The following is a 16,481-nucleotide window of genomic DNA, read 5'->3' as shown; positions in this document are numbered from 1 at the left end:
ATCTAATCGTCACATTTTTTTAAGAGATTTGGGAATATCTTAGAAATGTAGCAGCAGGAATCCACCACAACCAGTAAGGTTTTGAAAGGGGTCTACGGGGAATAAAAGATTGGGAACCGTTGCGTTAAACCGACGAATGGGATAAAATAATTACACTATCTGCGCACGTTTATTTCTATTGCATATGTATGCATGAATGTACATACAGCGTGACAATAGCGCGAAGAACAGATTTCACTAATAGATATGCAATTGAGAGCGCAACAATGATCGTTGCTGTGAGCGTTACAGCATAAACAAATGCGATACAGTTTTTTTTTTGTGAGCGCCAGCAGTTCTCAATTGGCAAGCGTAGCGATTAGAAGCTTAATCAAATGAATCACAAAATTGTTGAAATTCTGAGTGCTGAAGAATGCGAAAAAATCGCTAGAAATACGCTTAAATTGAAAAAAGATGAAAGTATTAAAATTAAAAGTTATGCCCTTGAAAAGGGGCCGAATGAACTTGTAGGCTTCATGGGAGAATATTACAAATTGCACATTCGAGTGCAAGATGAGGTAAGATGATTACGAGCTAAGCTAAACAAGTGTGCTATGGTTCAGATAATCACAAATTCATCACATTCTCTTACCAACAACAGCGACTGGGAGCGAGTGCTGGAATTAAAGATTTTTGTTACTTTGTAAAATCGGTGCCCATATCGAATGAGCTGCACCGGGCTGAGTGCGAGCGTAAGTGTTTCTTCCGCAAAGAGGTCTGTGCCTATACCGAGATTTTGCCAAATATACAGAAATATGGTAAGTGTTGAGTCTATTGTGAAGAAAAATAAAATAAAAATAAGCAAAAAATATTACTTTAACCCACAAAACTTTCGAATAGCTTCTACGAAATTATATCCCGAGTGCTATTATGCCCGCAGAGATTTGTTGGTGCTCGAAGATCTCGTAACGCCTACTTTGGGTTATCGGCACTTGGAAACAAATGAGCTATATACGCATAAGCATCGAAAGTTATTTCTTACACACTTAGCACAGCTACATGCGGCCAGCATTGCCTGGGAGGAAAGAGAGGGTATAAATATTGGCGTAAAATTCAAAGATTCGTTGTTCGAACTGATGCTGACCACTGAAAATGAGTGGTATATTACCGGAGCGAAGGTGAGTGGCAATGAGAGATACGCCTTTGCAAGGTTAGAGAATGATACTTATTAAAGCTGAAATAAATGCAAAACAACTTTGTAATGCTCTACTCACTCTTCTCCCTTCTCAAGAGCACTAGAAAACTAGGGATAAAAGCCATACCCGAACAGCTGTAATATCTTACTAGGAGGGCTAAATAACTTAAAAAAATTTAAGCCAGAGATAGGTCCATGTAGTTCTCTAACCCTCTACAAAAATGAAACTATTGCTTAGATTAAGTTAAGATGTCGTCGACGTAGTCTTGATATCGAAGCTCGGAGGAATATCTACTCATTGCTAATGCTCTTCATGTGCGCCAGGAGGTTAGAGTTTGTGTATGAGCCCTCCGTTTAACTGATAAAAGTTTTTCGCCGAATCATTTTTAAAGAGCCTTAATGTTATCCTCAAGGATTTTATTTGTTATTCTCAAGGATTCTCAGAATTTCTAGCAGTTGTCCACATTAAAGACCGCATGCGACTCTTGACGCCATGAAGCTTCCCCTATGGATTACCCAATCTTACTCATATTGGCTACATCATAGATCCAAGTGGCCTAACAACGCGATAGAATAGCTTAGATGCCTTAGGATTTCGACCATTAGTTTCAATGATCTTCTGAGCATTACTGGGTAAAGTGTACGTTTTTCAAAAAGACTCAGGCTGTTACGTTATGAATAAATAACTTAAGTTCAGGAATGTAAATAAGGCACCTCGCTTTGCCTCTACAATGGCTAAAACGAATGTAGTAGTGTGAGCCGGTGGGCATTGGTTTTAAAATTCTATGAGGAATAGAACTCTGCATACCATCTGGGAAATAATAATCCCCACATTTTCTATTTTCAGGGTATCATTTTCCTCACAAAAAGGTACGAGAAATTCCAAACACCCGAAATACAAAAGTTGATCGATGAAAAGCTCTATGCGCTGCTCGTAGATGTGAAAAAGTATACGGAACCCTCCGCGCGCATGCGCAATGTATACTTGCATCGGGACTCTTGGGAACGCAACATTTTCTTCAAATTCGACGCAAACCGCGAACCCACCTCCTGCTGCATTGTGGACTTTCAGCTAAGCCGTTACGCGCCACCAGCCATGGATGTACTCTTCTTCTTGTACGGCGAAACGCCAGCTGAAGAAAGAAAACTGCGCATGCAAGAATATCTGGAGTATTATTACGCCGAGTTGCAAGCGCGTTTCGCGGAGTTGAAGCTGCCACTCGACACTATCACGATGGAGGATTTTCTGGAAGACTGCCGACGTACTCACCTGCCAGTGCTTATTCTGGTGGCCATTATCAAGCCGCTGACGATGATGCCTGATGGTTTGTCGCGCAAGTGGCGCGAGGAGGAACAGGAAAAGTTCGACTACTACATGAATGTTCAGCGCGAGGAATTGTTCCTACGGCTAATGGCGCTCGATCCCACATATGAATCGCGTATTATGTGGCCCATTGAAGAGCTTATGGAATTTTTACAAATAAATGGAGATTTGTTAGATTAAGTAGACCTCTGAAATTTTTTAGCTAAACTTAAATGATACAAAGTTGAATATATGTTTTATTACAACAACAAATGCATCATTTCTTCAATACAATCAAAGATATACTCCTTAAATTTCACATCCAATTTCAGCAGCTCGAGCACCTCATTAACGCGGTCAACATTTGTGTAGCGATGAAAGGCATCTGGGTGATTCAGCTTTAAGTTCTTCAAATAATCGCCCGGCACACGCAGTATTGTCGCTGAGATGCAGTTGTAGAGTGCACCGAAGAGCTCCAGCGACTTTAGCGACTGTTCGAATTCGTTTCGACTGAGTTGTTGCTCGGCGTCCACACCTTGTCGCTTCAGTTCGTCGGCGAAGTAGTTGTAGTACCTGTCGTAGTACCAATATTTCAGCGTTTTCCGTTGCTGTGGTGTGATGTTCAGGTAGACTACCATGAGAACATCAATGGCGGGCGGACTATAGCGCGCCAGTTGGTAGTCGACTAGAACTACCGGCTCGGCGTCAGGTTGAGATTTGCTGAAGAACAAGTTGCCGCCCCAGAGGTCGCGGTGGCAAAAGACGTTCCGATATTTGCTGGATGGATTAACCATTTCGTAGACGCTGTCTAGATGGCGCGGCAGCTCGTCGGCGATGAACTTTTGTAGGGCCTCGCTTTGGAAGGCGGGGTGAACACGCGCCACAGCTAGGACAGCCTGAAAGGAAAGGAAAATGGAAAATGGCGCTTGGCTTTCAAGAGGATTTGATAAATTTGGCGCAGCCCTAAAAATTAAGATTTAAACGTAAGAAACGGTAATAAGTTTTCGGTAGTTTGGAAAGGGGAAACCAGTTTGGTTCTTTAACAACGGGGTACACATTTTGAGCAATTTAAATACTTGACATAATTTTTTGTCTTGCCAGAACTGGACAAAAAAAGTTGGCATTGAAAAGTGAAAACATTTGTATGTCTTAGAAAAGCGGACATAAAAAACGTTCGACGGAAAGTAGTCAACACTTTTAAATTTGAAAAACGTTTAAAATTTCTGTACTGTTTTTAAAAGAAATTTATGACCATTTTTTGAAAAATTAGGATTTAAGTTTTAGCTTTCACATTACAAAAAAAAAAGTTTTCCCAGGTTTTAAATTACAAAAATTTCTAAGTTTTCAATTAACCAAATAGTTTTTTCGAATTCTTAGACTACCAAAATCCTACGCCCAAGTTTTGCATTAAAAAGGTTCAGTTTTTAAAGTGCCAAAACTCTATTTCCAATTTTTAAGCGGTCAAAAACCTTATTTTCCAAATTGGCAAATATCTATGCCCAGTTTTTGCATTTAACCAAAAAAATGTATTGACTAGAAAATTATGTTCAGTTTTAATGTACGAAAAATCGATGTCCAGTTTCTAAGTTAGTTTTCACATTAATAGTAAATTACCAAACATTTATGTTGTCCATTTATTAATCGGCCAAAAAATGTATATCCAATTTTTTGTTGATCAGAAATTTAAATTCAGTTTATAATTTACCAAAAATGTATGTCCAATTTTTTGAATATCAAAAAATTATACCAAGTTATTAAATTTCAAACTATCTATAGTCAATTATGTTTTGTGTGCCGGCATTTTAATATTCAGTTTTTAAATGGTAAGTTTATGTACAGTTTTTGAGTAATTGACCAAAAAATATTTAAAATAGTTTTTCCAAAGGCACTAAGACTTTCTTTTTGTAAAATATCAGTTATCTAAACGAAGAATAAATAACGTTTACTCACTCTCACTCCAGCTGTATAGAAAACCACCTTTGGCGACACTGTCATCTCCCTTAAAACGTTTTTCAGCTGCTCGCCAATATCCACTTGCTTCCTCTCTTCGTAGGTAATACTGCTGGCATGCATGGTGGCTAAGCTCTTCAGGAGTACATCCATTTGTGATTGCGTCAGAAATTCTGCTGGATTCTCCACAGGCTCATAACCCAAATCTACAATATTTTGCATAACAAACAAATCGCGACGGGTAAAGTAGCATTGAGCACACCAGATGTTAGTGGCTAAGATTTTTTTTTTTTACCAAATTAGAAGAGATAACAGTTATTAAAAATTTGTGAATATATTGGCTTAACTAAAAACAACAGTAAATATTGACAGTTAACTTGAATAGTATGGATATTGATAGTAAGGCAGTACCTATATTAAAAATCTCTGTTGTGATCGATTGATAAGATACTGAATATGTACAGATCCTTGTGGTCAGCTGATTAAGTCAAGTGAAATTTTGACTACTTTTGGTTATTTTTCTTTTGTCTATTTAATGTTTATATTTTTTTACCTAACCAGCCCCACATATTTCAAACTTCGTACAAAAACTATGAAACTTCTACAAACTTTAACATTTGCCACCGAAAATTTTAAACTTTTTATTCAGAATTTTTAGAAAAATTTTGGGTATGCAGTTTTGTAGCCAATTAAATTTTAGTAGGTCAAAGTGCAAATTATAAGACGCTACAGAATCGCGTTGATTTTTAAAATTTTTTTTTGGCTGACGGTGTTGTGCATTTTCTTCCATATAAAATATGCTCGACGATTTCGTTTGTATGGGAGAAAATGGCCAGCACCATCAGGAAAAAAAAATTATTACAAATCAACGCGATTTTCTAGCGTCTTGAAATTTGCACTTTGTTGTAGGAAGTTTAAAATGTGGATTTATGTGGCGCTGGTTAGTTGAAGTGCTAAACTTTTATAAAAAAAATATAAACATGAAATAAGAAAGAAAGAAAAATAGCCAAATCTAGTCAAAATTTCACTTGACTTAATCAGCTGACCGCAAGTGTATGTCGTGTATACGTTTGGTCATTCATTTATTTTTCCCTTCTTTTCTATCTCACTCAACAACTCACTCATTTTTCTCAACTCGTTCAAAAGGCGCTCATAGATCGCTGCCTCTTTGGTGAGCATGCCGCATTCTTCAATAAACGCTGTCATCTTTGGATTATGATAAGGCAACGATTTGACAAACACACGTTTTGTTTGAACATCAGTGCACTGAAAATGCAGTAAAAAGTAACAAAATAAACAATCAAGTCTAAATAGTTTCGTTTTTGTCAATTAGACTAAATGGGGCTATAAAAGAATAAAGCTTGATTAATGCATTAACTGACATATGCAGTTGTATGAGGTGGATTCTGTTGGAGTGTGCAAACAACAGTATATTTTATTGTGGAAATTGAGCTCCAGAAACAGATTAACCTCGATCATAAACTTATGAAATAAAGAAAGCTGTACGAACTTATTAAATGGCCCTCACAAATAGTGGTATGGTCGAGTAATTTATGAAGAAATGTTTCAAATTTTTATACAATATTGGAATTAAAAACTTATTCATACAAAAAAAAAAACAGTTTACATACTGAACTTGGTAATTTTCTCTCAAACATTTATTAAGGAATTAACAGCTGATGGAATTTCGTTTTGGAACCGCCCAGATGGGTATAAACTTTAGAAGGGTCACCGATGTCGAAATTTGAGTCATATTTGAACAGATCGCATAATCGAATATGGGTATTATCTGATTGTATGTCATTTGGTTACTTTTCTGTAACAAGACTTTAATCACAAGGTTCTATTTGAAAGACTTCTTACTAAGAATTCATAAACCGTTGATATCTAACGTGAAAATCACCACTTAAATTTATTTATACTTGTGTAGTGTAAAATTCACGCCATTTTGACACTCTCCTTATCTTAGTTTTACTCGCGTTCGCGTAAATATTTACCTCATCGATGCGATATTGCAGTTGCAAGTGAAAATATTCACCCAAGTAACCGGTTGGGCCGCACTCAGGCACCACTTCGTAGGTCAGCAGTCGACCGGCCGCATTCGAACCCAACATATTGCTGAGAATTTCTTCGACCTCTGTGCGTGAGAAGAGCCCATTCTGCGTTTTAGGTGGTTGCAGAGTTGAGGTAGGACTCATTTTTTGGCGTGTGATTGTTTTAATTTACTTCGATTTAAAAATTTTTACGCAAGTAAGTAAACATTAGCTCACATATTTAGTATTTAAATTTTCTGCAGAAGATAAGAAAATCACTTTCACGATTGCGTCGTCACACTGCGACAATGGAATAGCAACTAGCTCATAATGTTAGTTTACTCATTACTTATATTATATTCAATTGTAATCACTTGCTAACATGTACCACATATGTATGTATATAAATACATATCGTCGCCTGGGTAAATGATTGTCGTAAGCGCCATACGTACGTGCGTAACATACGACAATCTTTTACGCAGGCGACGATATGTGAATGACAAGTGCGCTCATTCATATGTATGTATGCATGTATGTGAGCTTTAAGCAATGAGATAACAAGCCCTTTGCAACGATTACTCCCAGTAAACTTGCCTCTACTTAATTGTTATTTAGTATAATAATTGGAAGAATGTATCTGATAGGGAAAAATCAGCTAGTACGAGGGTGGCTTAGAAAAAAATTAGGTGCGGTTGTAAAAAAAATTGTATGTGCGACTAGCAAGAAAAATATTTTACACCCTATCGGCGATATATTTTTCTCAACCCCTGTGCCACCTATCGGAAAAGTTTATTTGTGGAGTTATTCTAAATATAAACTAAATCATGCCGGTTTATGAAATATATCGGCCCCCGCGTCGCGATATATGAACCAAATGGGACTATAAATAAGGGTTTGATTAATATTCCATACTGCATTTTCATCCAGCTATGAGCTTGGTTTCAAGGTCGCCGAGAAAATTGCCAAAAATTAATGCAAAATCTGACCTACAAAACATACTCACAAACATACATACACATACATAAAAGCTTTTAAAAAAAAAGTCCACTACCAGACGATGCTTTGAAAGCTTCGCCTATTAGCTTATTTATACCAAAGTGTTTGAAAAATTAATGTTCCACCAGGTTTATGTATAGAAACTCATACGTATATTTGTTTCAAATCTTTGGTCATAAGCTACAAAAAAAAAAAAAATCAGCCCTAAATTCTATTTTGCATTTTGAGCAATTAGGAATTCCAACATTTCATGAATACACTCTTCTAAATACTCCCGAAACTGAGGTTGGCTTTCCATCAGCTTAAACACCGCTTCGGTACGTTCCACATGGACATAATCATTGGTCACATACTGTCGGGGAACTTTCACGATGGTTGTGGCAATTGCCCTATAGAACAAACCGAACAGCTGGAGTTCCTCATACGAAGCAAGCAAATCAGAGTAAGTAAGATGATCCGCTGCTATCAAACCCTTCGAACTCAAATCCCGCTCCAGACAATCATAATAGTACCGCAGGTATTCCTTTTCTTTCGACTTTCTTGTGGACTTATCAAGATTCATGAAAAGAGCGAAGATTACATCGATAGCTGGCGGACAGTAGCGCGCAGTCTGATAGTCCACAAAGATGACAGAACGCTCGTTTGCGTTTGTATCCGTCGAAGTAGCAACGCTGCTGTAAAATATATTCCCACGCCAAATATCGCGATGACAAAGCACATTCCGGTACTTGGATGAGCGATTTGTCATTTCGTAGACGCTTTCGGCAGCCGAAGCAAGGCGACTTTCAATTTCCGTACGTACGTCGATTGATTGCGACACCAATTGCGACTTCGCGACGGCGAGTATGGCACGCAAACCAGTGGTGTACCAAGGCACCTGCGCCGATACGGTGATCTCCTCTTGCAATTGAGGATAGGCGTCACCGATGCAGATGCCCTCTTTGGTTTCGAGTGTGAAACAGGATGCATGTTGAGCTGCCAGGCCGCGTAGCACCGAGCGCATGTAGTGTTCGCTGAGAACGTTCACGGTTTCTGAGCAGAGAGCGTAGTTGCGTTCATCCAACTGCTCGAGCACAATGATGTCATCGCGGGTATAGAAGCAAAGCGGCGACCAGGAAACAGTGGCTAAAAAAAAAATAAGGAGAATTAAAATAATACTATTGCGATAAAGCGACGATAACCACCATATTGATGGCAATATTGGCCTATATCACAATAACAAACATAAAACAACCAGCTATCAATATTGATATTGGTTACGAGAACGAAATTGCTATCGATAACAATGTTGACAAATCAATTGATAAAAATCGATAAACATTATATAAAAATATCGATAAAAATGGTAAGGCCAACCCGATGGCAACACTGATAAATACTTATATTGGCATTGTTAAAAAAAAAAAAATTACAAAAAACGAGTGGCATGGCTGCCTAAAATGTATCACAGAGCAATTTGAAAATTTCTTGGGACTTTTCGTGCAAATTCGTAAACATTCAGTAGTTTTCAGGGTCTTTTGGGATTTATCGGAACTTTTCTTTATTATTTTAGGATTTTTTGCCTTTATGGAAATTTTCGTTCATTTAATTTTTAAGATCTTTGGGAATTTTTGTAATAGTTTGCTTTTATCTTTCTGAAGTTTTTTTTCTTAGGATTTTCAGAGATTTTATCAGGAATTTTCGGAGCTCAAACAACGAAAAACTATAACAAAAATCAGAAGTTAACTAAAATTGAAAGCAAGGCTTAAGATGGAGACCTTCATCTCGAAGCAGAAGGGTAATTGCTTCCAATTGGCAGCATACACAACATCCTCATCGTAGTCTACGCTCGCCACGGTGTGCCTGAACTAGCCGTAATTCAATGATTTTTGCATACGTTTTTTTTTATCGCATTTGTTTACTACGACATTATTTTTCGTCCTTGTCTTCAACTTCAGCTTCGACTTCATCATCGGCTTGGCTTACACTCTGTTTTTGACCTTATCCATAGAATCGCTCATACGCCGTGCTGTCACTGGTGGCAGAACGTATGAGTAATGCAATGTGGTGTATGTGTGTATGTATGTATGTATTCATATATTTCCTTTATTAACAAAAACAATAGGGCAATGCATCTAAACGCGAAAGCTCCTCGTAACCATGTAAACCTCGGAAACTTACTTAATTTTGCATGGAAAATTAGTTTATTTACGAGGCATTTACGCGTTTCCATGAATACCCATAATGTAAAAGCAGCTAATTAAAGCCAATAAATATTATTCAACATGCGTTCCATCTACGTATGCATTTGCCCTTATATACATACTTACAATATTTTCGCAAACGCTCCAACAGCGTCCCATACAAAGCAGCTTCCTTGCGAAATATGGCCTCCTTCTCTGGCTCCACACTTGCCTGAGGTACTCGCTTGACGAATGCGCGCAGCTCTTGCAAATTGCGCCTATTAGCCAGCTGCGTTCAGGCAATAAACAAAGTAACAATATGTAATTAGCAACAGAAATATATTCAGCGCCTGAAAACATGCCACACCACTTATCGCACAAACAGCAACTTACATTTTCGTTTTCATTCGCAGCAACAGCAACAGCAGCGGCGCTAAAACACACCAACAAATGATAATATTCGCCGAGAAAGCCACTCGTATAAATAGCCGGCTTCAAGGTGAATTCTTTTAGCTGCAAATTCGATTCTGTGCCACAGGCCTTCGCTAATATTTTCTCACAATGCGCGCGTGTCAAAAGCGGCACTGTTGCAGTTACGACTTTAGGAGGCTCGGCAGGTGGCATTCTATACTAAATTTTTTTTTGATCGAAATATAATAAAATTTTCACTGTTTTTGTACTCAAACTATGTACGAAAATTCATAAATATGTATGTACTAATAAAGCGTTTGGTAGCTTTTTGTGTCTTTCAGATTAAGAATAGTAAAATTCTCAAACTTTTGGCGCCCGTCCAGCTTTCGCGAGCTTCTAGTTTTGACTGCCAGCGGCTGACTTTTTCCCAGCGTTGCATTGGTGGGTGTGTAATTAGTGCTACTTATATGTATATGTTTAAAATGCACATTTGTGTATACATATTTACACTCGTCTGTGCTGTTGTAAATTGTGTAACACATTTTTTATAATTTGTCAAGTGCAGGCACTTAATGGCACTTTAGTATTTATTTTTATTTCTTTTGTTTATTCTAGCAAAAAATATTCTTATCCACTTTCTCTAATTCTTACTTATTTACACTCGTCTGTGTTGTTGTAAATTGCGTAACATATTTTTTATAATTTGTCAAGTGAAGGTACTTACTGGCACTTAAGTATTTATTTTTATTTCTTATTTCTAGAAAAAAAAATATTCTTATCAACGATTTCTAATTCTTTGATTGGTGTGATGGGAAAACCCGTAGCGTATTTTTTTTTATATGTTTACGGTACATTTTACTTTGGCTCTACTAGAGTTTTTTACAAAGTTAAGTTTTGGGAGTGTACGGTGAGAATGCTGCGAGTGAACGCCGGGACCAGGAGTATTTATTTTGCTCGGCTTCGTTGCGGAAATTTTGATGTCAAAGATGCATCTCGCGCCAGTCAGTGAAAAAGTTGATGAAATAAAGAAAATTGTTAGACGATCCTGGATTGACTGGTGGAATTGTGAAGGAATTTACCATTGCGTATTACTACAACGTGGGGAAATCATCAATTCGACCCTTTACTGTGCACCACTCGACCGTTTGAACGAAGCAATAAAGAAAGAGCGACCAGAATTGGCCAACATGAAAGGAACTGGACTCCATCATGACAAGGCCAGGCCACACACACACAAATTGACGAAGCTTCATTGTGAAGTTACAATGCATCCACCGTATGGCCTGGACCTTTCACCGTCTAACTTTCGTTTGTTACGGTATCTGCAAAACTCCCTGATGGTAAACAAGTTGGCCGACCGAAGAGGCGATGAAAACCACTTGGCCAAGTTTTTCGCCTATAAACCACAGACTTTTTACACCGTTGGAATTATACAGCTACTCGAAAAATAGTAAAAGGTCATAAATAATAATGGCCTATATGTACTTGATTAAAATTGAGTTTCAATAAAAAGTTCAAAAATTTAGCCAAAAATTCAGGCAGATTTTTCTTGTGAGCCATTATATTGGTATTAGCAATTCCTTATAAAAAAAAATGTAAGAATTTGAATTAATTGGATATATGTTTCCCATATTTTATTAAGAAAAATTGAAGGCGAAATTTGCCTGATATTTTTTGTGCAATAAAATATGCCGACATTTTTTATTGTTATTTCTAAACATTAATAAAAAAGAAAATTATCCGTGATATTTCACATTTTGTGGGATCTCTTTCGAAAATTTGTTTTTATATACTTTTCAGTAATTTTTCCGAACCATTTATCAATTTGTATGGGTTTTTGTGTGACATTTCAAACTTTCTGGAATTCATCGACGTTTTGTTCTTTTTATTATAAAATGGAGCTCACATTTTCGTTAAGAGTTTAAATATATAGTATGCATATCTTTAGTATCGAATTAAGGTAAAAAAAAATCGCAACTATTACCTATACTCTCTTCGCTTAGCCTTAACTAAGCTCACCGTAGGCTTGACATACGATTCTTTAGCGTTTTGTGTTTGTCAGAATTTCAAATATCGGTGCAAAGTCCACTCCTGATATGCATGTATGTATGTGAGCAGTAACATGAAGCCAGACCTAAATATTTACATATGGGCATCTCCTGGGTTACGGCCGCGACATTCGTACGACTTTAGGGTTAAATAAATCATACGAAAACTGAAGTTACTTGTAAAAAAAACTTAGCCGTTATGTAGCTTTTATACCGTTCTTTGGTTGACAAAAAAATTAGGTGCGCTTGGAACACCGACGTCGAGAAAATCGATGAAAAGGCGGGCATAACGAACGCGACAAAACCAGAGTGATTTCAGAGTGAATGTAAAAATAAGTAAAACTCAACGAATCCTGTAAGGGTTTCCCTTATTCAACATTCTTTAAATAGAGTAAAATTATGAACCGTTACAACCAATTCATTTTTAATCAGAAGCAATTCGTTATTGATTTAATTTTGAATTAAAATCTGGTAACGGACGCGACATATCGGACGTGGCAGATTTTTCCTCCATGCAATATTTTTACTAGTTACACATGCTAAATTAATTTTTTATTTAGTTTTTTTCAGCTCTTATTTCCACCGTTTCGCGTTTTCCAAGCCTCTTTTCGCAATCTGAACACGAAATTTAAAGTTATAAAACCGTTTGACTTCATTTACTAGCATTTTCGGTTTACCTTTTTTGGGAAATGCCCATATGGACGTTCATATATACAATACATACATAATTACATATATATCTCGTCATATTAACTTTATTGTTCATATTACATTGGTATACATATGATTGTACATACATACATACCACATAGTATATCTGGTCATATTAACAATGTTATAGATAAGATATTGCAACTATAAATAACCCCTCTACAAAAGTTGGTTTTAGCTCATATTTTCATGTGACAAATGCATCGGGCCACTTGCTATTTGAAAGAAAGAAGGAGTGAGATAATTTGAGAGCAGACATAGTCTATGATAATTTCAATGTCCCTTCTTTCCCTATGAGGGCAAAGCAGAAATAGGTTCCAAAACTTATTTAAAAATATTAACTTTATATGAACGACTGGTTGGTTCAGTGCTGCTTCTTAAGAAGACTAGAGGGGTGTCTGTAAAAATCGTTGGTGATACTGCAAAACGGTCTATGTCTATTAGTACCCTTGACACTTAGAGGGGGTCGCTTACTTACACCGCAATGCATCTGCAAATCGTTAAACCCTAATAAACGAATTACAAATCTGTATACCTTTGGCTGATGAAGATGAACGATTGCCCGAAGCGATCTGAGGTAATAAGTGACTTAGAACGTTTTGCAGTATCACCAACGAAATGTTATCTTTGGGCTAAGGTTGGTTGAGTTAAAATGCAAATGTCTTTCAACCAAGTTTAAAAAGCGAAAAGTACTGTATCCGGTTAATACAGCTCCATATCTTCGCTGCCCAAGGAACGTTTTTAAACTTGAAAAAAGGTTCCGAAAATAGAAATCTGCGGGAAAATGGATTTTTCATAGGACACTTTTGATTTTCTTAATTTTGACCGTAGCAGTGACAACAAGTGAAATGGTTGGCCAGGTTCAAAATTTATTATTTATTGAAGGATTAACTGAAGAGTGGGATATTCTATTGAAAACTTTGCCTGAAAAACGCTTTTTCTATATAAAATTTTACAAACCAGTGTAATCAATCAATCCAAAGAATTTTAAATAATCTCATCAAACTGCACATAATCTGCATGTAACAGTTTATTTTTAATTGACACGAATGTGACCAAAAAAAAAACAGAGCTACATGCACAGGTGCACATACACACACATACAAAGGTATTTTAATTACAATAATACAAATTAAAGAATTGTGACATGCTGAAGCAATTGATGCTTGTACTCGGCGGCTTTGCTCTCGCCCCATTCAATCCATTACAAAATTACAATTTCGTATACGTTTTAAGATGCTTGCAATTGTTTTCGCATTTGACGCTTCTCCGCCAGCATTGTTCCATATGGACGGATTGTGATGTAGTAAATTATCTCTACGAAGCTCAGAAGACTGGCGCCGACAAAGAGGCCGGTAGTGCCACCGATCGACACTGGGGGGGGGGGGAAATTTTTTAAATTAATTACACAAAATACGAGCGCTTCATTAAAATTTAAATGAAAAGATAGTTACACCCAAACTAAATCCACTCACCAACTAAATCCAACTTTCCACGCACAACATTTCGCTTATAACGCTCGGTTGGCAATTCGATAAGTGAGATCTCGACTTTCGCCAATGGATTTTGATTCTCAAAAATGCTAAGTTCAAGAATGTCAGATAAATATTATAAAATTCCAACTAAAATTTTTATTTTTTTTTAGAAATATTTCACTTTCCTTACTTCTCCTTGCTGTCATGCACCGTCGATATGTCCACCTCCGTGCAGGATGGCAAGCAGTCGCAGACCAAACCTTTGCGACCACGCGACCACTTGGCTATGATCACCGATAAGTCTTCGTAGTTGCGATTCAAACACTCCAGTCCGTCCATGTTGCACAACTGCCAGTCCGGCGTGTTTGGCGAGAGATGGCTGGAGCAGTTGCATAGCTCGATTTGGCGATCCTTGCGGCATTGCACGGTGCAAGCAGAGTAACTGTAATAGCGATGGACATCCAAATTGTTTTCATCGCTGAAACGGCAATTTCGTTGAGCTACACTCGTTTCACGAATTTGTTCATCATTTTGAATGTCGCGCTTGGAAAAATGCCGACTGGGGGAAGGTGAGGGAAATATAATATATAATATAAGGGATATAAATAAATTACTCACACAAATGAGACGTAAGGACCAACCAACAAATAATCGGTTTTTGGGGTAACCAAAGTGGGAACCTCCTCTTCACCGAGTATAAAAATCTAAGAATAGTCATAATACAACACGACAAAAAAAGTCAGTTAAAAAACGTTATATTTAGTTAAAAAATTAGTTACTGTCGCTTCGGTGTGTAATTCCATTTTCAACGAACCGGGTCCAGTGTAACGATTTGAGTACATATTCAATTTGGGACCGTCATTTTTGCTAAAAAAATGAAAATTTGTTAGACATATTTTTGTTGCCTTGCAAAAAATACTTCCGATGGTAAATGCAAAAACTATTATAAAGATCAACAACATACTTAGTTGAGTTTGTTTCGTTCATTTTTGCTTTTTCCATTTTATTTATTTCAAGACTTCCCCGATCTGATCTCAAAGGTCTTACCCCGCTTGCAGTGAATTGATCGCATAGCAAATGCCTAACTCCGTTTCCATGCGTTGAAAGTATTTGCAGCACTCAAATGCCTTATCATGCCACATGCAATTCTGTATGGAGTCCTGGCAGCTGCTGCGCACCAATTGGGCGTAGTAGGAGAAATTCGAGTAGAAGCAATTTTCCACCGGTTCTTCGCCGCCGCACTCGTGCACCATGTGATAGGATTCGCCGCGAAAGAAGGATATCTCGCTTAGCACCTCCTCCAAGGTGAAATCGTGATCGGCGCCCCAGAGTCTAAAGAAGGGTAGGAAGTCAAATACAAAGTCAAGAAAATTGTGTTTTTGCTTACTTTTCAGCCACTTCCTGTATGCGATCCATATTTTTGGACTCACAAACAACTATGGCCGGAAAATTGGTGTCCCAATCCCGATAGGAGCTTTCGACAACGAAACTAATGGCATTGTTTTCGAAAGCGTCTACATGAAAGAATCACTTTAAAGAGAATGAATCAATAAAAAATACATATTCCGAATGTCGGTTACCCAATGACACTTTTATCAACTGCCAGGAGGCTATCCAAGATGCCACCAGGCATAATGCCCAAAACAATCTCTCAATCCAAGATGCATCTTTGTCCACTATGAATTTTGCTCCATGCAACGTGGAATTCTCGAAATATTCCTCCACAAGGCGTCGCAAATGCATTGTTTCCGTTCCGTTCCTCAAACCGATTGCACGCGAATGACCATACGAAATGAGAAAAATTTCAGTGACCAATGACGCAGGCTGAAATAATATTTTGCCCCCTGCCAGACAGGAGTGCCATTTATAAAGCAATTACAGTATCTTGATTACATTGTATATTTTATCAATGCATGTTACGAAAGCATTCTGAATGGCTTACTAAACAGTTGTTACAGTTCACATGGAAGCCATTGGGTGTTAGAATATTTTTATACCTTTCATGAGCATGAAATGGTATTATAACTTTGGTCCGATGTTTGTAAGTACCAGAACAAAAAGAGATAGACCCATTAAAATGTATACTTATATGATCAGAACGTCGAGCTGAGTTGATTTAACCATGTCCGTCTGTCCGTCTGTCCGTCTGTCCGTCTGTCCGTCTGTCCGTCTGTCTGTCTGTTTGTATGCAATCTAGTCTCTCAGTTTTCGAGAT

At 37.5% G+C, this 16,481-nt stretch overlaps 4 protein-coding genes across 4 annotated transcripts; 1 reads left to right on the top strand and 3 right to left on the bottom strand.

Moving 5' to 3' along the window:
* Window positions 1-351: 351 nt before the first annotated feature.
* Window positions 352-2,711, top strand: LOC118741391. The gene is made up of 4 exons (XM_036473346.1): window positions 352-557; window positions 641-797; window positions 880-1,157; window positions 2,022-2,711. The coding sequence occupies exons 1-4, from the start codon at window positions 375-377 to the stop codon at window positions 2,676-2,678; spliced, it is 1,275 nt and encodes a 424-aa protein (XP_036329239.1). The 5' UTR covers window positions 352-374; the 3' UTR covers window positions 2,679-2,711.
* A 5-nt stretch (window positions 2,712-2,716) lies between these two features.
* Window positions 2,717-6,775, bottom strand: LOC118741392. The gene is made up of 4 exons (XM_036473347.1): window positions 6,425-6,775; window positions 5,549-5,693; window positions 4,428-4,702; window positions 2,717-3,373 (listed from the first exon to the last, which is right to left on the bottom strand). The coding sequence occupies exons 1-4, from the start codon at window positions 6,623-6,625 to the stop codon at window positions 2,738-2,740; spliced, it is 1,257 nt and encodes a 418-aa protein (XP_036329240.1). The 5' UTR covers window positions 6,626-6,775; the 3' UTR covers window positions 2,717-2,737.
* An 895-nt stretch (window positions 6,776-7,670) lies between these two features.
* On the bottom strand, window positions 7,671-10,245 carry LOC118742154. Its single transcript, XM_036474115.1, has 3 exons — window positions 10,015-10,245; window positions 9,769-9,910; window positions 7,671-8,584 (listed from the first exon to the last, which is right to left on the bottom strand). The coding sequence occupies exons 1-3, from the start codon at window positions 10,243-10,245 to the stop codon at window positions 7,671-7,673; spliced, it is 1,287 nt and encodes a 428-aa protein (XP_036330008.1).
* A 3,777-nt stretch (window positions 10,246-14,022) lies between these two features.
* On the bottom strand, window positions 14,023-16,009 carry LOC118741772 (sodium channel protein Nach-like). The gene is made up of 8 exons (XM_036473743.1): window positions 15,847-16,009; window positions 15,654-15,780; window positions 15,314-15,598; window positions 15,046-15,133; window positions 14,885-14,970; window positions 14,457-14,825; window positions 14,267-14,373; window positions 14,023-14,165 (listed from the first exon to the last, which is right to left on the bottom strand). The coding sequence occupies exons 1-8, from the start codon at window positions 16,007-16,009 to the stop codon at window positions 14,023-14,025; spliced, it is 1,368 nt and encodes a 455-aa protein (XP_036329636.1).
* Window positions 16,010-16,481: the final 472 nt, after the last annotated feature.

The sequence above is a fragment of the Rhagoletis pomonella genome, unplaced genomic scaffold (genome assembly GCF_013731165.1).
Source record: "Rhagoletis pomonella isolate Grant_MI unplaced genomic scaffold, Rhpom_1.0 Rhpom_scaffold_00006, whole genome shotgun sequence".
NCBI lineage: Eukaryota > Metazoa > Arthropoda > Insecta > Diptera > Tephritidae > Rhagoletis > Rhagoletis pomonella.
Note: the sequence above shows the minus strand (reverse complement) of the source record. Positions and strands in the feature narration are given on the sequence as shown.

Bases quoted from the DNA above. Each gene is read 5' to 3' on its own strand.
- LOC118741772 (XM_036473743.1), bottom strand. From the start codon at position 16,009: ATGCATTTGCGACGCCTTGTGGAGGAATATTTCGAGAATTCCACGTTG. The intron at 15,599-15,653 runs GTAAGCAAAAAC...ACCCTTCTTTAG, and splicing joins ATACAGGAAGTGGCTGAAAA to ACTCTGGGGCGCCGATCACG. The intron at 14,374-14,456 runs GTAAGGAAAGTG...TCTTGAACTTAG, and splicing joins GTGCATGACAGCAAGGAGAA to CATTTTTGAGAATCAAAATC.
- LOC118742154 (XM_036474115.1), bottom strand. From the start codon at position 10,245: ATGCCACCTGCCGAGCCTCCTAAAGTCGTAACTGCAACAGTGCCGCTT. The intron at 9,911-10,014 runs GTAAGTTGCTGT...GCCTGAACGCAG, and splicing joins CTGCGAATGAAAACGAAAAT to CTGGCTAATAGGCGCAATTT. The intron at 8,585-9,768 runs GTAAGTATGTAT...TTTTTTTTTTAG, and splicing joins GGAGCGTTTGCGAAAATATT to CCACTGTTTCCTGGTCGCCG.
- LOC118741391 (XM_036473346.1), top strand. From the start codon at position 375: ATGAATCACAAAATTGTTGAAATTCTGAGTGCTGAAGAATGCGAAAAA. The intron at 798-879 runs GTAAGTGTTGAG...ACTTTCGAATAG, and splicing joins GCCAAATATACAGAAATATG to CTTCTACGAAATTATATCCC. The intron at 1,158-2,021 runs GTGAGTGGCAAT...TTCTATTTTCAG, and splicing joins GGTATATTACCGGAGCGAAG to GGTATCATTTTCCTCACAAA.
- LOC118741392 (XM_036473347.1), bottom strand. From the start codon at position 6,625: ATGAGTCCTACCTCAACTCTGCAACCACCTAAAACGCAGAATGGGCTC. The intron at 5,694-6,424 runs GTAAATATTTAC...CTGCATTTTCAG, and splicing joins TGCAATATCGCATCGATGAG to TGCACTGATGTTCAAACAAA. The intron at 3,374-4,427 runs GTGAGTAAACGT...CTTTCCTTTCAG, and splicing joins TCTATACAGCTGGAGTGAGA to GCTGTCCTAGCTGTGGCGCG.